At 33.7% G+C, this 27,379-nt stretch overlaps 1 protein-coding gene across 1 annotated transcript; it reads left to right on the top strand.

The window, feature by feature from the left end:
• The first annotated feature begins 21,392 nt into the window (after positions 1–21,392).
• Positions 21,393–27,378, top strand: LOC120330974 (polyamine-transporting ATPase 13A3-like). Its single transcript, XM_039397972.2, has one exon. It carries the CDS (start codon positions 21,477–21,479, stop codon positions 25,518–25,520), a length of 4,044 nt encoding a protein of 1,347 aa, XP_039253906.2. The 5' UTR covers positions 21,393–21,476; the 3' UTR covers positions 25,521–27,378.
• The last annotated feature ends 1 nt before the right edge of the window (position 27,379 follows it).

Here is a 27,379-nt window from a genome sequence, read left to right as displayed (position 1 = left end):
TAAGACCAAAGTTACCCGAGCGGACATTCCTCGCGTTTTCGGGACGGCAAGACAGGAAACAAATTGTGCAATATGACAACTCATTCTCTACAAATATTTGTGTCATGAAGCACGGAGTTCCACAAGGATCTTTACTTGGCCCATTATTTTTTCTAGCTTACATTAATGACATGTCCAGGTGTCTGAAATCCTCTGAGTCGATCATGTTTGCTGATGACACTGACTTGATTCTTCATGGGAAAAACCTTGAAGATCTACTCACAGTTGCAAACCAAGAACTAACCAACATTCATAGCTGGATGTTGGTTAACAAATTATCTCTTAATGCTAACAAAACTAAATTTGTATTATTCCACCCAAGCAAGCATAAAAGTGTGAGTTGTTCAAAACCACTACTGCTCAATGACAATGAAATTGAAAGAGTGAAAGAAATAAAATTTCTAGGAGTTATCTTTGATGAAAATCTATCATGGAAATCACAAATGTTGCATGTTATTGGTAAAACAAAAAGGAACTTGGCAGTTGCTGCTAAAGTATCCCAGTGCGTTAATCAATCAGCTTTACTAGCAATGTTTCAATCTCTACTACTAAGTCATATCCGATATTGTAGCTCAGTCTGGCTCCATGGTAATAAAACACTTGTCTCGAAATTGCAAAGCATTTGTAATAATTTTTTAAGAATTGTCTTTAGGAAAAGTAAACGTGAAAGCGTAAATCATTTCTATAAATCGCTAAATATACTCAAGGTTGAAGACATAATGAAATTTGAAGTATTATCATTAGTTTATGATTTTCATGACAACTCATTGTCAAACTGCTTTGACGACATTCTAACCAAAACCACCTCCAATCGAAGAAGTAATTCCAATTTATTTATACCGTTTATGAGTAAATCTGTGAGCCAGCATGCCCTATGCTATAATGGACCTAAGCTATGGAACTCTCTCCCCTTGAATTTGAAGTCATTAAAATCCAAAAAATCATTTCAGAAACAAGTTAAGTCGTACTTAGTATCCAAATATTAAAAGTTATTTTCCCATAACCACACTGATATATATACTCTTTCGTATGAAATTAGCTACAACGTTTTGATAGCTCGGACACAAAAAATATTGAACCTTCATGAATGACCATGATAGAAAGTTGGGACACTCTTCACTTGCACATACTTATTTTCATGAAAATATTAAACAGCTACAATATTGCTATTGCTCCTGCAGCTGCTGATTGTTGTTGAGCCGGCAGTTAATCTCTCTCCACCTGTTCTACATCTATTGTTGGTGTGTCGGGTTCTGTAGCATGCACAGCAAATTGTTTTATTTATTTATTTTTCAAATGGCTGTTTACACTCTGACATCTGCATGCGCATGTTCCCTTTTTGCTTAACGTTGGATTTTTGACATTACACATGCATGGTCTTTGTTTCTATATGGGTGGTGTGATACCTTATGAGGGTTGTAGACCGTATAGTTTAGCTCCTGTACCTATTATTGTAATTAGGCGACCAGTGGAGATATATTGGATTCTCCCCTTCATTTTAATTTGTTGTGGTGTTCTATGATTTGTTTTGTGTGTATACAAAATTTTATCCTAGGTTGAGGTTCTGCTGTGAAGTTGATGTGAAGGCCAACATACGAATGGTCAGTGTGGTTTGAGAGTTTCTGCATGGTTTGCGAGGAATTCACCCTGTGTCCCAACCATATTTCAACTCTGGTCTTTGAACTAGCGTTTTATAGATAGATAACTAATAATCAATATCTACTCGAAATAATAATTAATTCTAAACAAAAGTGTAGGGTAGTGCTGTTTCCAAATATGTAACCCTTGAATATCCTACTCGCAGATTTGTTTTCTGTTTTTCAGGTCGTTCTGTGATGATCAATACAATGGCTAGTTTATTGAATATAAATGGTGTCTACAACAACAAAATTCGCAGGCTGATGTCTCATCCACGATAAACTTGAATCTATTACGCCACAATAATTAAATGAAGAAATGATCCTGTGAAATAACAATACTAATTCCTTTATTCCTAATTCCTTTATCCTTGCAGAAGTCAATATCTAAGAATGAAAAAAAAAAACCTTATAACCTTAGCAACCAACATATTCCTATACCCTGTCTTTCTACCTTAATTAATTATAATTACTCATACTTATAAAGTTACTGATAGATTTAAATACTTATTGCAATCTGGACTACAATTTGGCAATAATAGGCTCTAGTTTGGGCAATGAAGTGGTCTAGCCCACCTCTTCATGCACCCAATTCTGGCAACTTTGGTTGGGCATTTTGGCATTTGACTCCATCTATAATCAGCTTGACAATATATTTTTTTATAAAAGTTTATCTTTACTGTTCACTCCCATTTATAAAATTGATCAATTTGGCAGTGGCAATCATGATAAATTTATAAATATGGTGTGGCAAGTAATTTTTATTTATTTATTTTTTATTAACTACCAGTATGTAATTTTTCATGTTCCCTTTACTTAATAACTTCTATATGGTTGTGTGTGTGGGTGCGTGTGAGCGTGTGTGAAATATTTCAATTATTTTAGGTGAGTGAACACGTACCACATGTTCTTGGCAAAACCTTCCATCTTATATACATTCTGTACGTTTTAAACCTTATCTAAGGTTTTGTTCGCTCTCCTGATTTCATAATCAGTTTTTATTTATTTATTTTTAGCATTCATTTTATTGTTTTGCTGATTATGGAGTCGAAATAAACTTATACTTATACTTATACAAATGACGCAAACGAGAGTTGCCAGAAAATGGTTAACCATTGATCAATGGTTTAACATGGCGCATGAGCGATACGAGGAAAAAAGGAAAGCTTGTCAAAAAGCGGTTGGAGGATTTATGCGTATTATTTTCCGCAAGTAGTAAGTAACCCCCCCATTCATTTTCCTTCGCTATTCATAAATAACGGCATTCCATCCAAAAAGTCGGTAGTTTCCCAATACGTGCCCCACTTTTAAATGTGTTATCCCAAAAGAACATATCGTGAAGTCATCTTGAACCAAGTTTCATAAAAATTGTATGTGGGAAATGTAGCCTACAATAATATCTTGTCAAAAAATGGCCCAAACAAGAATTTAACATCAAAATGAAAAACATCGGTATTAAACTCAAAAATAAAAATTGTATGTGAGGAACGTACAATAACATCTTGTCACACATGGCCCAAACAATAATTTTACATCAAAATTAATAAATATCGGTATTACACTCACAAGTTCTGTATTTTCATTGACGTGCTGACAAGGTTCACTATTAGCTGAAAGTGCGGAGCACTTGCATTTTTTTAGAAACTGCGAAGTCGCACTTTGTTCGATTTTAAAGGGCAAAAATTCAAAGTTGACAAACATTTTCGCGCGAGTATGAAGTTGACAAATAAGTTGCATACTAGTAATTTTGAACCCAAATTTGTATTACATAACGATATTTGCTGGAATTCTAATCTATGTGGTGCAGATATGGAAGATATGGCTTTTGCAATAACCGTAAAATTCTTGTTCATAATATGATTATTATGGTTCCATTACATTTGAACCCACGTACATTTGAACCCATGACAATTGCACCTGCATACTATTGCACCTATGGAAATTTTTGTTGTTGTACGGATAGTTGAACCCATACTAACCCTAACCCATGGGTTTCAGCACCCACATATTGATTGAACCCGCGGATATAGACATGGGTTCAAATGTACGTGGGTTCAAATGTACGGTCACCGATTATTATACAAGCACGCCGATTCCGCCTCTCCCCGCAAAAACGCTCGTTGGCGTCGACTTGATGTTGGAATAGTGCGTTTCTTTGTAGACATGGTGTGTTTCTTTGACTAAGAGTGGTCATGTGACTATCAATGACATCGATGAATTGTGACCAAAGTGCACGATTTGCTAGTGCAAGTTTGACGGGTTTTTGTTCCATTCTTAGTGAATTTATTGAAGCCATCCACAAAGTTCTGATACCCGATACGGCATTGTTTAGTAATGGGATGTAAACTTAGGCGATTATTTTTTGAATTAGAAGAAACTTTTAGCAGCATCTCACAGATTTGCGAAATCACCAAATTCACAAAATACATAAATCGAATTAACAGCCATTTTATTGTAACCAAGAATATTAAAAGCACGTGGCATCTCCCGGAATTTTTCGGTATTTTTATGTAGTCGTTCACGATAAATCGAACTCAGACCAGGTCAAAAATCAAATGCAACTATTTCACATTGATATGCGAGGGTATAATATTAATGTCGAGAATATTTGTGAGCATATCACTGGACGGAAATATTTTGCAACGATTTGCTAAAGTTGATTGATCGAATACACAGGAAGTATATATTTATAATCTCACTGGCCCAAATCGGGGTTTTGGCGAAATTGTCCGATCATGTTGTCTTTCTTAAATAATAACTTTTTTAATGAAAGTTTATTTTACTTTTGAGTTGGAGAGAGTGGGGGCCGCAGGGAAAAAAAGAAAAGAAAACATGAGGTAAAGAAAGCTGAAACATTATAGAATTTCTTTGTGCCATTCTTCAAGAGAAGTTCTTATGCTAACAGCGCTGATAATCCGATCTCAAAAGTGCAAAATGATCAATCAGAGCAAGAACCTGGAGAGGTTGGCCATCCCAAACAAGCAAGTGAGAAAATTGGCCAATTTCAGAAATAAATTGAAAAAAGTTTCGAAGGTGAACAAAGAAGCTGATGTGCCGGACCCTTTTTTAAAACGCGATGTCGGCCTTATGCAGTTTGATAAAAGTAATGAAAAACCTATTTTGTTAAATGGGATGAGAGCAGAAATCACCAAGCTTGGTTCAAAATATTTTCCGAATATTCATAGGCCTTTTCTGACTAAAGATAATTGTGCAAATAGCAGTAACTGATTCAAGAGGAAATCAACAAATTGCGAAGAAGTAACACGTTTTTGGCTGATGTATTAGCCTTCTAAAAAGCCGACCATTGCATTTGCTGTCTGATCTATCGTCAATCAGATCAACAATCAATTTTGCAACAAGAAGCTGGATTTAGTCAGTGGAAAGCAAGTGCCAAACTTTTCTGCTGCCCGGGTCGAGTTTTTGGTAATGCTGCCCCTTATCAGGCGTAACTACCCATTGGATCTTGTGGATAAATCCAGGGGCGGCACGTTACTGAAGGACGGCAAAATGTGCCAAACCCCTATAAACGAAGCGGAAACACGTTTTAAATGAACCAAGGCAGTCACACACGACCTAATTTGGCACTGAAGCCAAAAAATTACACAATATATACGTCTAAACCAGGTGTTTTATGGCTCGTGGCCCTCTTCCAGCGTCCTTTTGCACTCGCGGTCTCCGTTTTCACCATTCCGAAAACAAAACGTGTTGGATTGTATTATGTGTTTACGACCTATTATGGAATGCAAAAGCAAACCACAGACAAGAAAGTAAACGCTCTCCAGTATACAATCAAATGGAATCTTGCGCTTAGGACTGTCTGACAAGGTTTCTCGTGTTAGGCGCAGTCTTTTTTATAGCTAGACGAATGTCAATGTCAACATCAAGACGGTTTATAAATTTTGTTTTTGTGATAATAAAAATTGGCTTTTGCTCCGACAGAAACCCGAACTTAGTCAATGTGCGTCCCTGTCAAATCTAACTCGCTTGGCAGCAAAGAAACCGATGCCAACGTCTTTCACCGGGGTTGATTTTTGTCGCGGTATTTTGGAGTTCAGATGGACCTAATGATTTATTGCTCATGACATACGAGCAATGCCAGCGTTAATCACATTCTCTGGCATCTCAATTTACTTTGATAAAGTCAACGGAACTGTTGTTGTTAGTACATCTGTCTGTGCTTGAACGCCCAGGAACGCAGCTATTCATGTGTTCAGCCAAAACGGAACTGTAATTCCATTTTCGTAATTGCGTCTATAACACGCTAGCGAAGGTTATCTCGCAGTCGAGTGGAACCGCCATTCTGTTGTAGGTTAGACCAGACGGCTTACCGGCGAACTATTTTTATTGGTAGATTTTAAATTCTATTATGATCAAACAATTCACGCTCAAGAAAGTGAATACACCCTGTGATCGCAAATAATCCTATTCAATTAATGAAACTGCTGTGGAAAGTATGCAAACAAAGTCGTTATATAATATATTATTAGTCTTGTGCCCCCCTCGAACTGCTTCGTGCCTCCCGTAGGGAGCCTCTGGAACCACTGTACTAGTACAATCAAATGATTTTACATTTAAAAATGACAAACATCGTTTATGTGAATCAACACCTTATTTATTCATGAGTCTCAAGCTTCACCTCACTGTTGCCGTTTCTTGCACAAGCTGCGAATAACGAAGTCAAAACCTAAGTTGATAAAGTTTTACTTGAGATCGATTATGGGGGCAAGCAGGCTGTCTGTGCCAGCAATACTGACCATTGAAAGTGATTTAGTCGAGACATTATCCGTTGACGATATAATTTCTGAATTTGCTTCAATGAAAACTGAACATTGAATTTGGAACTTTCGATAAAATTTACTATTCAATGCTTTAATTCTTCTGTTGTGTGAAATTTTATTCAGCTTTTACGTAGGTGTTGAGAGGGCGGCATTTTGCACAAAGATCCAGGGGCGCCACATTGCGTTGTCACGCCACTGTCCCTTATATCCATAACTTCAAAAATAATTCGGTGGATAAACAGATTATAGTTGTTGTTATACATGAGAATAAATAAATTAAAGGTTAAGTAAGATAGAAACATTTGTTTTATTGAATAAATATGCAAACTAAGCAACAAACTCACATGTATACGATCAAACTTATTTTATTAACAAAAAGAATGTTACATCGAAGACCTCAAATATTTTTCATCTATTTTTCAACTCTGAGAAAGATCGTTCGCAACTAGCAATTGAGTACCCGATTGTGAGTAATAAACCATATGCAATGCACAAAGTGGGGAAAACATGCCATGCTTAACCAATAAAGCAGAAAAATCTTTAAAAGTTTTTTGAAAATCTTTGTTTTCACTTCGGAAAAGCGACGTAACGGTAGACGTTTTAGCAGTCGAACAAACAGTTTTTCTGCCATGGTTTTAACATTGCCTCGTTTTCGCATGCTTTTTGTTAGTTTTTGGTTGTGTTTTGGAAATTTCAGAAAAAATCTGATAACTCAATGTCTATTGGGTTCAAATGTCTATGGGTGCAAATGTACGTGGGTGCAAATGTCCATGGGTCTAATTATTCATAGGTTCAAAAGTTCATGGGTGCAGGAGGTATGTGGATGATAAAATTTGCGGGTGCAAATGTCCGTGGGTACAAAAGTATGCAAATGCAATTGCCCTGGGTGCAAATGTACGTGGTGAAAAGATAATGGAACCCAATGATTATAATGTCTTCTGATATATTTTAATTGCAGTAACCAAAAATTAGTACAAAAATACCTATGATATGCAAGGCTAATATTTTCTACCGGTAGGCCTACTTTAAAATAACAGGGTTGAATATTTTGAAGTAAAATGATTGTTTGAAACATGTAAACTAGATTAAGATGCTTACTCGCAAAACCACCCTTCAAATGAGCACCTGAAATGTTGAAATTGTAAAATAGGATAGGAAACTTTTTTCTGGGGTCAGTGGTCGGGAAAACATCCATTGTTGACTCTCCCTAACTACAGTCAGTCGTACACGACTAAACAGATGATACCAGCTTTTAATTTAATAAAAACACATATAAAAAACATGTATAATAACGCCTATCCTCTACAGGTTGGTTTTGCTGTCCCCTACAACGTGCTGCCCGGAGCGGCTGCTCCTTTCGTCCCCTCTAGGCGCGCCACTGGTGAAAAGCACCCGATGGATGATCTCTCATGAAAATGATAAACATCCCGGAAGCGTTTTACAGCGTGAAAAGAAATTTGAGCAATAAAACCTGATCTATTGACGTCGAATTCTATGTACAAATTGAGAAGGAAAGACAAAAATAGTGCGAGATTCTTGAACAAATATTGAATGGAATAAAGTATCTGGCGAAACAAAATATATTTTAAGTACTAGTTCTAAAATTATTATTGTAAGATCTTGTTATTTCCCGACCGTCCTCTGCTTATTGTTCATTGTGTCGTTATTAAATCGCTTATTATATAATTATATTGCGTGGTTGAAAGTAATCAATTTCATATAAACGAAAAAAAAAGAAACAAGCGATGTAGGAGGCGCATTTTTGAACCTTTGCCATGGGCGCCATATTACCTAGATACGCCACTGGTTCAAAGCGGATATGAAACGAATACTATGTCGCTAAAAGCGGTTACATGATGTCTTTCTTTAGCCATTCAAAAATAGTGGTATATGTATAGCCTATACAAGAGGTTTCCTAACTTTAAAAACTCGGGACGCAATTACTATTAAAAATACGAGTGATGATGCACGGAAAATGAATTTTATTTTATTGAAATTGAAACACACAAATGAGAGGTTTACATTTCATGCAAAACTAACCTATAACACATTTGAGATTTGTGCACATGAACGATTATATATCGCGACTGGATGTTCGATATCTGAGAATGCGAATTGTACTTCTCTTTCAACATTAATTTCAGCGTTCATGCGGTCGAATAAAAATTATTTATCAAATGGATTGATATTTCGCGACACACTCAATATTATTTGAGAACCACTATCACATCATCCGTTTATTTTTTATATTCATGTTTTTCAAGAATCATTCTCGTTTTATTTCGTGTACCTTCGCAAAAGAAAACTCTTTGGTGTCACCGTTCCTATTAGTGTAATTTCAGCAGTTGCATCTTTTCTTTGTAGTTTGAGATCTAAAATGGTCTGAATGGCTTAAAAGCCTTGAATGGTAAAATACCGACTAGATAAGCAAGTATAGATATATATATATCGTCACGCTAATAACCGAATTGCGAAGTCATTTTTAGCAGTTTTGAGAAAAACGTAAAAAACTTTCTAATAATATTGTTGTGCCATTGAGAACATGCTAATTGGTAATGTTCGTGTGTTATGAGTTTATTTCGACTCCATAATCAGCAGTAGACGATGAAATAATAGATAAAAAAAAAATAGCTGGGTATAAAATCGGGGGAGCAAACCAAATCTCAAGTAAGGTTTGAAGTTAACAGATTTTAGATGAAAAGTTATTGATAAAAGAAGTAGTACGTGTTCGCTCACCCAACGCCAAAGCGGGACTGTTGACTGGCCGATTGAGCGCTGGGACAAAACGTTGAAATGTAGGACTGTCCCGCCTAAAACGGGGCGCATAGTAAGCCTCATTATTGGCCAACCGTACTTTTGGTTGATAATTTCTGCTGGACGGTGTGGCGCACCGTGCTAAGAGTTGGCGATACGTTAAATCGTAAATATTTAAATATAACTGATATATGAATATTTTACATATTATAAATGTTTCATTGTTCCTTATTTTAAATGCTCTATATATGAATCAATAAATTCATATTCTTCTTTTTTTGTCGTTTTCTATCTTTTCGTAGTGTCCGCCTCTATTGTTACGTAACAATAGAGGGAGACACTACTTGCTGCAATTTGGCAGTTGTAGTTAAATTATTTGTTCATTTATTATACATAAACGATCACAAAATTGAGTTTCATGTATAATAGCAGAATTTTTTTACTGTGAATGCGCCGTGAGTTTTTTCCCTGGTAATTTACAGCCGCACGAACGAAAAGTTTGGGAGCCGCTGCCGCCTCCGGCTCCTCCGCGGAGTACGGAAGTGGGTTTGTTGCCTTCCTGAGATGGCCTGTGTGTACGACCTAGGTAAAGCTAGCGGCCACTTACAGCGGACAGTTACCAATTTTTCCAAATTTGAACCCGCCATGTTCCACGACAGTTGTCGCGAATTCACTTAATTGCGGCTACATGGATACAAAAAATTAGGTGATTCTCCCTTTTAGAAACTGACGACAGACCTGAAACACAATAAAAAACAAAAATGATTGAAACAACACATTTTTTCCTCGATAAAATGAATTATTGCTCAGAAGCTCATTTATCGACAAAATCTAAAATTCAACTGAGTTGAAGCGTAATTTATGCAAGAAAGAATATTTTCTCATCCAATTCATTAATACAGTGAATTTGATGAAGATATATAAAACATATATTAAATTTTAAAACAATTCCACTATGCAGAAAGTTGGGAAATACCCGCCAATTAAAGGAAAATTTTTAAGAAATTGTCAATATAACTCAGTTAAAGCGTCATTTATGCAGGAAATAATATTTTCTCATCCAATTCATTAATATAGTGAATTTGGTGGACAAATATAAAATACATATTAAAATTTAAAAAAATCCACCGTGCGGAAAGTAGGGAAATTCCCCTCAATTGAAGAAAAAAATATAAGAAATTGTCAATTTAACTCAGTTAAAGCGTAATTTAGGTAAGAAGGAATTTTTTCTCATCCAATTCATTAATGCAGTGTGTTTGGTGTACAAATATAAAATAGATATCAAAATTTTAAATAAATCCACCGTGCGGAAAATAGGGAAATTCCCCTCAATTTAATGAAAATATTTAAAAAATCGTCTATCCAACTCAGTTAAAAAATAATTTATTCAAGAAAGAATATTTTCTCATCCAATTCATTTATACGGTGTATTTGGTGGACAAATATAATATACATATTAAAATTTAAAAAATATCCACCGTGCGGAAGGTAGGGAAATTCCCCTCAATTTAATGAAAATATTTAAGAAATCGTCTATCCAACTCAGTTAAAAAATAATTTATGCAAGAAAGAATATTTTCTCATCCAATTCATTAATACAGTGTATTTGGTGGACAAAGATAAAATACATATTAAAATTTGAAAAAAATCCACCGTGCGGAAAGTAGGGAAATTCCCCTCAATTGAAGAAAAAAATATAAGAAATCGTCAATTTGACTCAGTTAAAGCGTAATTTAGGTAAGAAGGAGTTTTTTCTCATCCAATTCATTAATGCAGTGTTTTTGGTGGACAAATATAAAATACATATTATAATTTAAAAAAAATCCACCATGCGGAAAGTAGGGAAATTCCCCCCAATTGAAGAAAAAAATATAAGAAATCGGCAATTTAACTCAATTAAAGCGTAATTTAGGTAAGAAGGAATTTTTTCTCATCCAATTCATTAATGCAGTGTGTTTGGTGGACAAATATAAAATACATATTAAAATTTAAAAAAAATCCACCGTGCGGAAAGTAGGGAATTCCCCCTCAATTAAAAAATATATATAAGAAATCGTCAATTTGACTCAGTTAAAGCGTAATTTAGGTAAGAAGGAATTTTTTCTCATCCAATTCATTAATGCAGTGTGTTTGGTGGACAAATATAAAATACATATTGAAAGTTAAAAAAAATCCACTATGCGGAAAGTAGCGAAATTCGGTACTCTCGAAATATGGACATAAAGATGACGCACAACCTGAATATAAAAGGTGTACCAGGATAGGTTCAGATTTAGAATCTAGATTGTACGCTTTTGGGAGCGCAGGGAATAACCCATTTATGCAAAAATTAATTTTTTCTCATCCAATTTATTGATACAGTGTATTTGGTGGACGAATATAAAATACATATTAAAATTTTAAAAAAATCCACCGCGCGGAAAGTGGGGAAATTCCCCCCAATTTAATGGAAATATTTAAGAAATCGTCTATCCAACTCAGTTAAAGCATAATTTATGCAAGAAAAAATATTTTCTCATCAAATTCATTAATACAATGTATTTGGTGGACATATATAAAATACATATTAAAATTTAAAAAAAATACACCGTGCGGAAAGTAGGGAAATTCCCCCCAATTTAATGGAAATATTTGAGAAATCGTCCATCCAACTCAGTTAAAAAATAATTTATGCAGGAAAGAATATTTTCTCATCCAATTCATTAATACAGTGTATTTGGTGGACGAATATAAAATACATATTAAAATTTAAAAAAAATCCACCGTGCGGAAAGTAGGGAAATTCCCCTCAATTGAAGAAAAAAATATAAGAAATTGTCAATTTGACTCAGTTAAAGCGTAATTTAGGTAAGAAGGAATTTTTTCTCATCCAATTCATTAATACAGTGTGTTTGGTGGACAAATATAAAATAGATATCAAAATTTTAAAAAAATCCACCTTGCGGAAAGTAGAAAAATTCCCCCCAGTTTAAGAAAAAAATATAGGAAATCTCTAATTTAACTCAGTTAAAGCGTAATTTAGGTAAGAAGGAATTTTTTCTCATCCAATTCATTAATGCAATGTGTTTGGTGGACAAATATAAAATAGATATCAAAATTTAAAAAAAATCCACCGTGCGGAAAGTAGGGAAATTCCCCTCAATTTAATGAAAATATTTAAGAAACCGTCTATCCAACTCAGTTAAAGCATAATTTATGCAAGAAAGAATATTTTCTCATTCAATTCATTTATACAATATATTTGGTGGACAAATATAAAATACATATTAAAATTTAAAAAAATCCACCGTGCGGAAAGTAGGGAAATTCCCCTCAATTGAACAAAAAAATATAAGAAATTGTCAATTTGACTCAGTTAAAGCGTAATTTAGGTAAGAAGGAATTTTTTCTCATCCAATTCATTAATGCAGTGTGTGTGGTGGACAAATATAAAATAGATATCAAAATTTTAAATAAATCCACCGTGCGGAAAGTAGGGAAATTCCCCTCAATTTAATGAAAATATTTAAGAAATCGTCTATCCAACTCAGTTAAAAAATAATTTATTCAAGAAAGAATATTTTCTCATCCAATTCATTTATACGGTGTATTTGGTGGACAAATATAATATACATATTAAAATTTAAAAAAAATCCACCGTGCGGAAAGTAGGGAAATTCCCCTCAATTTCATGAAAATATTTAAGAAATCGTCTATCCAACTCAGTTAAAAAATAATTTATGCAAGAAAGAATATTTTCTCATCCAATTCATTAATACAGTGTATTTGGTAGACAAAGATAAAATACATATTAAAATTTGAAAAAAATCCACCGTGCGGAAAGTAGGGAAATTCCCCTCAATTGAAGAAAAAAATATAAGAAATCGTCAATTTGACTCAGTTAAAGCGTAATTTAGGTAAGAAGGAGTTTTTTCTCATCCAATTCATTAATGCAGTGTTTTTGGTGGACAAATATAGAATACATATTATAATTTAAAAAAAATCCACCTTGCGGAAAGTAGGGAAATTCCCCCCAATTGAAGAAAAAAATATCAATTAAAGCGTAATTTAGGTAAGAAGGAATTTTTTCTCATCCAATTCATTAATGCAGTGTGTTTGGTGGACAAATATAAAATACATATTAAAATTTAAGAAAAATCCACCGTGCGGAAAGTAGGGAATTCCCCCTCAATTAAAAAATATATATAAGAAATCGTCAATTTGACTCAGTTAAAGCGTAATTTAGGTAAGAAGGAATTTTTTCTCATCCAATTCATTAATGCAGTGTGTTTGGTGGACAAATATGAAATACATATTAAAAGTTAAAAAAAATCCACCATGCGGAAAGTAGCGAAATTCGGTACTCTCGAAATATGGACATAAAGATGACGCACAACCTGAATATAAAAGGTGTACCAGGATAGGTTCAGATTTAGAATCTAGATTGTACGCTTTTGGGAGCGCAGGGAATAACCCATTTATGCAAAAATTAATTTTTTCTCATCCAATTTATTGATACAGTGTATTTGGTGGACGAATATAAAATACATATTAAAATTTAAAAAAAATCCACCGCGCGGAAAGTGGGGAAATTCCCCCCAATTTAATGGAAATATTTAAGAAATCGTCTATCCAACTCAGTTAAAGCATAATTTATGCAAGAAAAAATATTTTCTCATCAAATTCATTAATACAATGTATTTGGTGGACAGATATAAAATACATATTAAAATTTAAAAAAAATCCACCGTGCGGAAAGTAGGGAAATTCCCCCCAATTTAATGGAAATATTTGAGAAATCGTCCATCCAACTCAGTTAAAAAATAATTTATGCAGGAAAGAATATTTTCTCATCCAATTCATTAATACAGTGTATTTGGTGGACGAATATAAAATACATATTAAAATTTAAAAAAAATCCACCGTGCGGAAAGTAGGGAAATTCCCCTCAATTGAAGAAAAAAATATAAGAAATTGTCAATTTGACTCAGTTAAAGCGTAATTTAGGTAAGAAGGAATTTTTTCTCATCCAATTCATTAATGCAGTGTGTTTGGTGGACAAATATAAAATAGATATCAAAATTTTAAAAAAATCCACCGTGCGGAAAGTAGGGAAATTCCCATCAATTTAATGAAAATATTTAAGAAATCGTCTATTTAACTCAGTTAAAGCGTAATTTATCCAAGAAAGAATATTTTCTCATCCAGTTCATTAATACAGTGTATTTGATGGTGATATATAAAACGAATATTGAATTTTAAAAATATTCCACCGTGCGGAAAGTTGGGAAATTCCCCTAACTTATGTTAAAATCATCGTAAATTTATATAAATTAAAGCGAAATCTTGTCATATTTATTGATCATTCCCATTCTCCTCCCGAACTAAATATTATTTTTGAAGTTTTATCATGTTCTTATTTCATTTTATTGGTTTACACTACAACCTCGTAACACCCCCTCTCACTCCATATAGCACTACCTTCCGTAAAACCTCAGTAGTAACTTATGCTGGTATCTTTGGGTCACCTTCGGTGAACGTGCAGCCTTAACCCAGTACATCAGCAGCCTAAATCAGAATAGTATTGTCAACCTTAACAGATGAGGTGGCGTCATCAAGATTAGTAACGATTTGACACTTATGGCGCTTCATTTGTTATGTCGAATATGTATGTCGCCGAACCGTTTAATGCTGTTGTTAATAAATATCTCAGAATTTGAAAGACTGTGAAACTGTATTAAAGAGCTAAAGGAAGTATGGCACACCGTACTAAGACGTTGGAAGAAACGACGATACGATCGATAGCAGCCGCTACGATCACTGTAAACGTATGAAGAAACTTTCAATTCCCAAATGAAGTTTTCACATGAATCAATCAACAAATCGTTTTTTATTCGCCAATCACAAAAAAATGGAAGCAAAAAATATCACGAAAAACTTGTATACAGTAGAAACTCTCCGTACGAAAGGCTCTGGATACGAAAAATCCAACAATTCTTTTCCGAAAACTTGCATAGTGATATTTGTTCATTTTAGATTAATTTAATGCAGGGATGTTCAATACAAACCTAATATTTGAATATTGCGACCTTCGAATATCGTTTTTTTGGTGTTTTTGAGAATACCGAATATGACGCACATTTCCTAGCGCCGTCAAACTTTCGATTTAAAAAAAAATATTCACAGCCATTCTATTTTTTATCGCAATTGAAATCAGCCGTGCGCGTCGTGGCACTAAATTATGGCCAGCATGAAAGAAATTCAAAAAGCGCAATTACAATTATTACACAATATTCACAATTATTATCGTCTATTCCAATAAATCTGAAAGCAAATTGTGTCGCAATTAATTGTTTTCACCCTCAATTTCGATAGTGACCGAACATAACAGGAATTTTTTTCATTTCTTACAATTAAGAGTTTATAAAATGACCTTTAAATGTTATTTAATATCTAACGCGGATTTTATCATTATCCCGACGTCGTTGATGACAATATCGTTCACTTTAAGTTGGCGATATCAATAAGCAAAATTAAAATAATAACACCAGACATGAAAGATTAGCGCCGACTCAAATCAAGTAAAAACCGACTTAAAAAATAAAACAAGTTTTCAGGTCTTAATTCTCCATCAGTGGCGGACGGTAATTTGGGAATCAATCATTTGATTATGACGATGGTAAACAAAGGTACATAAGCATACCGTTCTTAGTTTTTATTCGTTATTACTATGTTCTTCCTTCTTTCCGTATGTTCTTTGTTTATTTATTATGCTGTAATCTAATTCTAACATGTAGTTGTTAGATTTTAGGCATTAATTTAATTTATACGAAAATGATGTCCGAGTTTTACGTGGACTTAAAACGGATTAGGGCATTTACAGGTAAAACGCCTTATGTAATACGACGGGTCTTCGGAACGAATTAATTTCGTGGGTAGCGCTTCTACTGTATATTCATGGCTCTGTACTCAATGGACAGGTTAACGGGAAATGGCCATTTGATCTACTTGTTAGTGTCAAGTGGCAACCCTTTGAAACTTATTTTTACATCAAATGCGTTTTAATGCCAACCGGCCTCGCATGCTGGACATTTTCAAAGTACGTCCAAGATCTCCGCAATATATCCGTTGTAGCATCCAGCATGAAACCAGCGTGGACACACATCACAGCCAATCTTTAAAAAAAGTCAAAATAACATGAACATAAAATTATATATTGCATGTTTATTGAACACCTATTAGGTTACTTACCCATTCTGCTACTCCCGTCTCCCCACAAAAACTGCAGTACGTCTCCACGCAGTCTGTCAAAAATGTATTTTTTAACTGCGTAATGTTTAGATAATTATCTAAATATCAAATATTCATTTCGTCATACCGGAATTCTGAATCACCCAACTGGCAATTTTCGCCCTTTCATCGATTGGTGAAACAACATGGATGCTTTTAGTTTCCAGCATCATCCAAGCGAACTGCAATCGAATATATGCCAAAGAACCAATAGACAGAATAAGTTGTTTCAAAATAACGCAAAATAGTGTGAAGAAAATCATGAGAATGTTGTTTGGTATATGAAAATAAATTAATCAATTCTTATGGAACAATTTCTTGTGAATAAATTGACAAAGAACATATACTGATGTATGGATAATTAAATTTGTATGACTTCCTATATACCTTTATCACGTAAATTCCACAACTGGATCCATCCCTCTGAATGGGATGTTCAGTAACCGTTGGTGTCCAGTTTTCGCATTCTTTTCGTAAATTCATCCAGTTTCTGTGTGTTGTAACGTGTGTAAATTCAGTTTTACTAATATACTTTTCATGTAACTTCATTTTTTAAAAAAATCAATACTTTTCATTCAATTTCAATGTCATTCACAATTGTCAATGTCATTCCAATTGTAAATACAGTTTGTTACTGGTACAATGTGATTATGTAGTTCATATATTACTTGTAAGAACAGGACACGTTTTTACGAAAACAGCCGAATACTTTCAACAAGAGAAATAGAATATTAAAAATAAAGGACTGGATAACTGTAAAGAAGATAATTTTAAAAAATCCACTCCAGGATTTGAAAGCGATCTGGCAACAGTGAAGTAAAGGTTTATTGAGTTTCTACTTTAGCTTGTAGTTGAAATGGCTAACGATAAGATGTATTTCAGGAATTGAACTCACTTATAATTTTTACATGCGTTGGTGGTCTCTTCAATTGAACTTCCATGCGGATTCAGAAAGTAGAAATTAATTCTCGTTGTGTCAATGAATTGCAAAGATATTTTGTTCGAATCAAAATGAAGAATCAAATACAAAAAGGCAATATGTAATTTTGCCACAACAATTTCTTATTTATTGAATATTATTAAAATTTCAAAACAAAACTTCATCCTCAGCAAAAGAACCCAGTGATTTCCATTTATCCTGCACGCAGAAACAATCACGCTATAGTTTCCTAAATTTAACTGTAAAACAAATGAGATGATATAAGTATGATATTAAAGTGTTGTAGGAAAGATGAATATGGACTTTTTAGATAAAAAAACAATGTCGATTTTTCCAACCCTAATTTTGTTTATACCAATGGTTTTCGATCATAGTTCCGCAAGTATATTCCAGCAGTTTTACATTCAAATCCGAGGTGTTCGGCGTCAAATTGTTTTTTTCATATTTTTGTAACAAAAGTAATCATGAAATCAACTTATACATATCAATTACACCGGGGTTCTCGAGCCTCGGATATATTTATTGGTTGTTTCCTATCCGCCTGAAAAATTAAAAACATCAAAGATTGAAAGATTGACTTACATCAGTCATTAGATGGTGATGCATGTTGGTGAAAAACACAACCAGCAATATAACTATCCATAACGTAAACATCACGGCGATTCTTTGTCATCAGTTGAAAGGAGTAAATAATAGTCTGAAAGTATGTGCCGATCAAAAAATTTGAGAACAGTTACAAACGAATTATAAAAATTATTTAATTGCTTGTGATTGAATAAATTATACTTTTATATCCCATTTGGAATCATGTAGAGGTAGAATTGTTACTGAGTTGTCTGTCGGGAACAGTAGCAGTGAAACGGTCATTTATTCCCTGCGCTCCCAAAAGCGTACAATCTAGATTCTAAATCTGAACCTATCCTGGTACACCTTTTATATTCAGGTTGTGCGTCATCTTTGTGTCCATATTTCGAGAGTACCGAATTTCGCTACTTTCCGCATGGTGGATTTTTTTTTAACTTTTAATATGTATTTTATATTTGTCCACCAAACACACTGCATTAATGAATTGGATGAGAAAAAATTCCTTCTTACCTAAATTACGCTTTAACTGAGTCAAATTGACAATTTCTTATATTTTTTTCTTCAATTGAGGGGAATTTCCCTACTTTCCGCACGGTGGATTTTTTTAAAATTTTAATATGTATTTTATATTTGTCCACCAAATATATTGTATAAATGAATTGGATGAGAAAATATTCTTTCTTGCATAAATTATGCTTTAACTGAGTTGGATAGACGGTTTCTTAAATATTTTCATTCAATTGAGGGGAATTTCCCTACTTTCCGCACGGTGGATTTTTTTTAAATTTTGATATCTATTTTATATTTGTCCACCAAATATACCGTATTAATGAATTGGATGAGAAAATATTCTTTCTTGGATAAATTACGCTTTAACTGAGTTAAATAGACGATTTTTCAAATATTTTCATCAAATTGGGGGGAATTTCCCTACTTTCCGCACGGTGGATTTTTTTTAAATTTTAATATGTATTTTATATTCGTCCACCAAATACACTGTATTAATGAATTGGATGAGAAAATATTCTTTCCTGCATAAATTATTTTTTAACTGAGTTGGATGGACGATTTCTCAAATATTTCCATTAAATTGGGGGGAATTTCCCTACTTTCCGCACGGTGGATTTTTTTTAAATTTTAATATGTATTTTATATTTGTCCACCAAATATATTGTATCAATGAATTGGATGAGAAAATATTCTTTCTTGCATAAATTATGCTTTAACTGAGTTGGATAGACGATTTCCTAAATATTTTCATTAAATTGAGGGGAATTTCCCTACTTTCCGTACGGTGGATTTTTTTTAAATTTTAATATGTATATTATATTTGTCCACCAAATACATTGCATTAATGAATTGGATGAGAAAGAATTCCTTCTTACCTAAATTACGCTTTAACTGAGTTAAATTGGAGATTTCCTATATTTTTTTCTTAAACTGGGGGGAATTTTTCTACTTTCCGCACGGTGGATTTTTTTTAAATTTTAATATGTATTTTATATTTGTCCACCAAACACATTGCATTAATGAATTGGATGAGAAAGAATTCCTTCTTACCTAAATTACGCTTTAACTGAGTTAAATTGGAGATTTCCTATATTTTTTTCTTAAACTGGGGGGAATTTTTCTACTTTCCGCACGGTGGATTTTTTTTAAATTTTAATATGTATTTTATATTTGTCCACCAAATACACTGTATTAATGAATTGGATGAGAAAATATTATTTCCTGCATAAATGACGCTTTAACTGAGTTATATTGACAATTTCTTAAAAATTTTCCTTTAATTGGGGGGTATTTCCCAACTTTCCGCATAGTGGAATTGTTTTAAAATTTAATATATGTTTTATATATCTTCATCAAATTCACTGTATTAATGAATTGGATGAGAAAAAATTATTTCTTGCATAAATTACGCTTCAACTCAGTTAAATTTTAGATTTTGTCGATAAATGAGCTTCTGAGCAATAATTCATTTTATCGAGGAAAAAATGTGTTGTTCCAATCATTTTTGTTTTTTATTATGTTTCAGGTCTGTCGTCAGTTTCTAAAAGGGAGAATCACCTAATTTTTTGCATCCATGTAGCCGCAATTAAGTGAATTCGCGACAACTGTCGTAGAACATGGCGGGTTCAAATTTGGAAAAATTGGTAACTGTCCGCTGTAAGTGGCGGCTAGCTTTACCTAGGTGTGTGTACGCTACCGTACTGTAGCCTACCGTACTTCGTTGGTGTTTTGCTGTGCATGTGTCGATGTTACGAATTTTTCGCGAAAGACGAATGAAATGGTTCGAATTAGACTACCTGACTTCTGAACTATGGTATTCAGATATGCGTTTGTTTGTATCTTTGCAGCATTGTGTTTTTGGTAATGAATGAATCTTTCTCTGTTATAGTCTACCTACAGACCTATAAGTTAAACACAACAAATTTTTTATGTAAAATTATGTTTCTCCATTAAAAATATTACACGTATGACAACCGCGGCCACAAAATTTTTGTAGTTTGGTAAAAAAGTTATGTTTTCACATCCTGACATCTTAAATTGATTTCAAAGTTATTGTCCGATTTTGTATTGTGTGTACCTATAGGCTATAGCCTATATTTCGTTGTGTTTTAGTTTGTCCGTTTAGTTTTGTTTTATACGGTAACAGAGGACAAAAATAGAATTGATTGATGGTACGTACTGTATAAGATAATATAAGTTTATTTCGATCCCATAATCAGCAGAAAAGCGATAAAACGGGTGATAAAAACAAATAAATAAAAAATGAATATGAAATCAGGAGAGTAAACAAAACCTTGGATAAGGTTTAAAACGTACAGAATATAAGATGGAAGGTACCGGTATTGCCAAAAAGAAGTGGTTCGTGTTCACTCACCCAAAACTACAAGTCTGCAAGTGTTAATACCTTGGCATCTCGTCCAGTTACAGAGTTAGCAGTTCTGCAGTTACTGAACTAGGTATTAAACCATACAGCCATAGCAGATATCTGGATATGTGATATGGTATTAGTTTAGCCAGTAATTTGCGGTGCCCATACCGAACTGAACTATTGGCTTTATATAAAATAATTGTCAAGTATTTGGTTTTGGTTTAGAGATCTTCGGGGTTTTTATTTGACCAATCGTGCAACCATTTGATGAAAAAGTTGTCGGTTCAGTTTTCAAATAACTGAATAAGGTGAAGTATATTTTACTCTCCGAAATACCACTATAAATTAATTATGAAAAACTCGAAATGTCTCATTTGGGATGTTAATATATTCTTATATTAGGTAGACTGGAGATATATTTTCCAATAATATTATAATAGCTGTCAACCAACATATAATCTATCACGAATTTCGAATACAATGATTTGATTCATATTATAATATTTTTTCACTTTTATCTAGCATATAATATAACACACTGAATACTGCAATAATAGTTGAATGCTGTTTTCAATGGTCAACCATCTGTTTGGTGGATGACCACTTACTACTTGTTCCTCAATACTCCGCGATTTGTTTATGAAAATATATTTGATATATTGTATGAACATTTTCTGACATTGAAAGTTGAACCAATGGAAAATTATCCCAATTCGGACCAATACATAGCTGGAAGTCTAGTAGATACTTCATTATGCAAATGCACAGGAGGTTTTCCTCAAAAGTCAGTGCCAGAGGACAAAAATTCCTTCTGCTTTATCGGTCGAGATGATGAACCGGAATACAAATGCTATCCATACAAACTTAGCAAGTTTCGTTACTTCCTTATGGTATTAGTTGATATATGCACTGCTGGTTTCATGTGGTTGATGTTTTATTGGAGGCCGGATTGGAAGTTGAAATTCACCCATTATCCAAGTACATTTGAAAAAATTGACAGTGTTTATTTGGAAATTCTTGACGGAACCAAACGTGTATTCGTTTCAGCGGTAAAGACTGATGATGTTTCAGTAAAAAAGTGCGCTGCATATTTATTCCGCGGAAATCAAGCTGAAATATCAAGAAATCAAACTTGTGAAGGTTACCAAAATTCTTATGTTAATGAGCGCGAAACGTCAGATGACAGTTGTGGTGGTATTGAACAGACCAAAGTTAAATATTTTTATCATCATTTGATGAGGTACATGTGGGAAGACAGTGTTCAAACATTTATAAAAATAGAAGGATTTGATGGTAATGTTACTGTTGGATATGTTCACGAATCAGCAGAGAATGCATTATCAAAGGAGGAACAATCAGAGTGTTCCAAACTTCATGGCGAAAATACTATTCATGTAGAAGTCCCCGCTTATTTGAAGTTACTTATATCTGAAGTCTTGAATCCATTTTATGTATTTCAAATGTTCGCTTGTATATTCTGGATGGTTGATGAATACGTTGCTTATGCTACTGCTATCATTGTTATATCTTTTATATCAGCTATAATTTCACTCATCACGGTACGCAGAGAAAGACAAGCTCTCCATGACATGGTAGAACTACAGAATATGGCTAAAGTTACTGTGGTTCGAGATATTAGGGCTAAAGAAATAACAGACGGACCTTCTAGCAGTAATGGATCATCTGTGGCTAAGGAATATGTGACAGAGGAAATATGGATAAAAGATTTGGTACCTGGTGACATTATAACGATTCCTCCATCAGGTTTACAGCTTTCTTTTGATGCGGCTTTGATTGCTGGAACTTGTATTGTCAATGAAAGTATGTTGACTGGCGAAAGTATTCCTGTCACAAAGACACCTCTGGGTTCTTCAGAATCTGAGTTGAATAATGTTTTCAATGTTGAGTCTCAAAAATCACATGTATTATTTTCTGGTACGGAAGTCATTCAGACTAGATATTATCAGGATGAAGTGGTTCGTGCTGTTGTTGTGAGAACAGGATATGGAACAGCGAAAGGAAAACTGGTTCACAGCATTCTCTTTCCCAAGCCTGTCAACTTGAAATTACTGAGAGATGCCTATCGTTTTGTTGGTATCATGTGTGGCATTGCAATCATTGGATTTGCATATTCAACTTATACTCAAATTCAACATGGTGAAAGTGTTCGAGATATTTTATTCAAATCAATCGATATTATCACGATTACTGTTCCACCCGCCCTCCCACTTGCTATGACAATAGGAATCATATATGCCCAATCACGACTTAAAAAGGTTCATATCAACACAATCAGCCCTCAACGAATAAATATTTGCGGGCAAGTTGATGTTGTTGCTTTTGATAAGACAGGTACGTTAACTGAAGAAGGGTTAGATTTGACTGATATCGTTCCTGTGTATTCTGACAAATTTGCATCTCCAACTAAACCAGAAAATATCATATCGATGGATAAAAAATCCGAGCTGATAAGGTGTATGACAACATGCCATTCTCTTACAATAATAAACAATGAATTATCTGGTGATCCACTTGACATACAAATGTTCGAAGCAACTGGGTGGAAACTAGTTGAACCTAAAGTTGAAGATGAAACCAAGTATGATCAACTTCAAACTACTTATGTTCGTCCACCACGTGATGTCAACGACATATCTTCGTCAATAGAATTAGTCGAGAATAGCATAACTTCATTTTCCTCCCAATCTGAGTTTGAAATGGGTATCATTCGTCAGTTTCCGTTTTTATCATCATTGCAAAGGGTCAGTGTTATTGCCAAACCGCTGCATTCCGGACCCAAGGATATGATGGTATATGTAAAGGGTGCTCCAGAAACAATAGCCAAGTTATGTTTGTCACTTCCGCCTGATTTTGCAAGTGTTCTCAAAATTTACACTCAACAAGGTCATAGAGTCATTGCTATGGCTTCCAAGTCCATCAATTTATCATGGGTGAAAGCTCAAAAAATTGAAAGAAATGTGATCGAGAAAGACTTAAACTTTTTGGGATATTTGATTTTTCAAAACAAGTTGAAGCCGTGTTCTACTGCAGTGATTCGGGATCTTGACAATGCAATGATTAGGACGGTAATGGTCACTGGAGATAACCTTGAAACTGCATTGTGTGTTGCTAAAGATTGCAATATTTTGAAATCTAATTTGCCAATACTTGTCCCTAAATTCAGTATGGATTCAATCAATCCGATTTTAACATGGTTTTATATTGATGATTTTGGGAACAAAAATAATTCGTTAGAACGTAGAAAATCTCCATTGTCTTCTTCTGAGGAAAGCAATGATACAAATCACATTATAAACATGGGCGATAGTATCAGTGCCAACATGTGCCAAATAGCAGTTTCTGGATTTGATTTTAGTCTCATCCGGAACTATTTTCCAGAATTCATTCCTGCTTTGGCAGTCCAAGGTGCAATCTTTGCTCGCATGTCACCTCAGCAAAAAACTGAGTTGATGGAAGATCTGGAATCTGTCGATTATCATTCTCTAATGTGTGGGGATGGTGCTAATGATTGTGGTGCTTTGAAACGGGCCCATGTTGGATTATCTCTATCTGAATATGAAGCGTCTGTTGCTGCACCATTTACTGCTCGATCTGAAACTGGTATTGAAGCTGTGCCAACATTGATTCGTGAGGGTCGTGCAGCACTTGTAACATCTTTCGGAATGTTTAAATTCATGGCTCTCTATTCCATGATTCAATTCACTACTGTACTGTTGCTGTATACAAATAATTCAAATTTATCAGATTATCAATTTCTTTACATTGATCTTATCATTATTGATGTGGTCGCAATTACCATGTCAAGAAACCACGCGTACAAGATATTACACTGGAAAAAGCCACCTACTAGTCTCGTCTGTGCTGAGATGTTGGTATCTCTATTCCTCCAAATATTTCTCCAATTTGGGCTACAATTACTCCCATATATTCTCGTGCAAGACCAATGCTGGTTTAGGACTCCTACATATCTTAATCATACAGAATATGTGAAGTATGAAAATGCGTCCATTCATCAAGAAATTTCCACAACTACCGCTCCTAATATAGCTTGTCCCGCTCCTCATCTTGTACTGCCTGAAGACAACTACCAACGTACTTTTGAGACGACTTGTTTGTTTTATGTTTCATCATTCATGTATTTAACAGCGTCAGTGGCATTTTCCAGAGGACGGCCTTTTCGTACTGCAATATATAAAAACAGATGGTTCCTTATCAGTCTTTTGGTGCTTTCTGCATGTACGTTATTCTTCATGTTTGCAGAAATACCTGAAATGGATGCATTTTTGGATTTATGGCACATTCCCGAATTGGATTTTCTTTTTATTATATGCGGCATAATTGCTGGACATTTTATCATTGCCCTATTCATTGAACTGTTCTTCATTGAGAATCCTACGCTGTGGAATAACATTAAATTAAAATGTTCCTGCTTCGAAAAAGCTAGCAAGAAAAAATACAAGAATCTTGAATCTATTTTGAATGGAAAAATCACTCAGAATATTGATGATGTTGAATCAAAATTTTCCATTCCCTCTGTACTTGTCGGACAACCTATTTATGCCAAGGCAAAAATAAATTACTATGACTCTTGTGATGGTCCTTACAAAACTCAATTATGATGGATTTCCCATGAACCTTCGTATTCTATTTACTATGTTTATTACTTTTAACTTTATAATAACCAACCCTGTGTGATTTCTTCAATTTAATAATTTGACATTTTTATTACTTCCCATAACTTCCAAGTTTTAGTGGTCCACTTACTCATATTATACACCCTGGCACACAGTGTCATTTAGAGAACTTGAAAGTAGCTGTGAATGTGATATCCAGAATATGGTAATGGTTATGCTCGGAGAAAACACTTTCATTTTACTGAATTTATCGTACTTACTTGTTCCATTGGAATTAACCTCCTTCCACAAACATTAATAACAATTTTGATAGAATGTTCGAGCGAAATTTAATAACTTGTCTTTGCTGTCTGAGGTTGGTTTGACTATCTCACTCATCGGTATTTAAAAAAAATTAGAAAATTCCTATTATTACGATCCTATTTAGGTACAATAACAGAATTACTATTATTATTGTGATTTTTCATTGATGCCCATTATGACGCAGCAGCTACTGTGTACAATAATTACTCGTTATTTTAAGATTGATCGTTTTTTTTATTTAACATTTTTAAATTTCTTCAATTTGCTGTGATGAAAATCCTGATATGTGGCAAAAATGAATTTCAAAATTATAATTCCTTTATAAGAAGTCGAAAATTAATTCTGAACTTCCAATCATTTTATTCATTTATATTACACTTCTCTGACAATAATGATGTTGCAACATCTTATTTTTTGTTCTAAATTGTGGTCATCTGTTATCCCATTGCTATATATAGATTTAATTCATTTTTCACTATTGTATACTCTACTATTTTCTTTTTCTCTTTTATCTCTTTGGTACTCTTCTACTAATTTAAAAAAATGTATTGTGAATGCTTCTTCTGATGAATTATCATCTGTCAAAGTCATTTTAATGGCCTACATCTGAATTGTTAAAATAGAGCAATCTATTGGAACAAAGTTATCTTTTCTCTTGTGTTGTGATTTTTCTTCCTTCCAGCATTTCAATGCATTTTAATAGTATTTTATTGTTACATGATTGTATCTTTTTAACAATGTAATTTCAATTGCATAGTTAAACCTGTAGCAACATATTTATTCTTGTAACCAAGTAATAAAATTTAGTGAAAGAACAAAAACTCCTTGATATGATATGAAATTTTTTACTGTTATCTCACTTTATTCCACATACATGGCTCTGCAAAATTAGCTGCTAATATGACAGAGTTACAGGTTTTATTGAAACTGCAATCTTTCTGGTATGGCATATCCTACATTATTTATTGCACACTGGGTGAGGTGATAGGCATGGGGTTTGAAAAAAGCCAGGTCGAACAGAAAACTTTTAAAAAATATTTGGTGCTAGGGATCTGATAATTAACAAAAAAAAAATTTTCAAACACACAAAGTTTAAACTGCTGTTAACTTGAATTGCAAACCATTGTACATTTTGGATTACCAGTCAAATTGAAGAATTCATGAGTATCAAATCTTTCGTCTATGGACATCCATATCCAATCTTCTGTGACAAAATTCATTTACCGGTTTTGTAACTTACATTCTTAAAGTTTTTCTGAATTCATTCACTTTGATCTGGCTTAGAGTGTTGTTTATGCAATTTTTTCTTCAAATAGATTTCAATAATTATGATTAAATTAGAATTACACATCATATTTCCTGTTGTGATTATTTGCTTGCTTTTATTAGGCTTATTTTGATGAGATGTTTTTATCATTTTGATCGTAGGATTCATGCTTTGTTATCATTATTTTCACCTTAAAAACACTTTCAAACCATGGTGGTGCCGAACAAATTTTCATTATGAATATTGATAATTTTTTGATTTCTATTATTAGAAT

The sequence above is a fragment of the Styela clava genome, chromosome 6 (assembly GCF_964204865.1).
Source record: "Styela clava chromosome 6, kaStyClav1.hap1.2, whole genome shotgun sequence".
NCBI classification, from domain to species: Eukaryota; Metazoa; Chordata; class Ascidiacea; order Stolidobranchia; family Styelidae; genus Styela; species Styela clava.
Note: the sequence above shows the minus strand (reverse complement) of the source record. Positions and strands in the feature narration are given on the sequence as shown.

Coding starts and splice junctions, on each gene's coding strand:
- LOC120330974 (XM_039397972.2), top strand. CDS start 21,477: ATGACCACTTACTACTTGTTCCTCAATACTCCGCGATTTGTTTATGAA.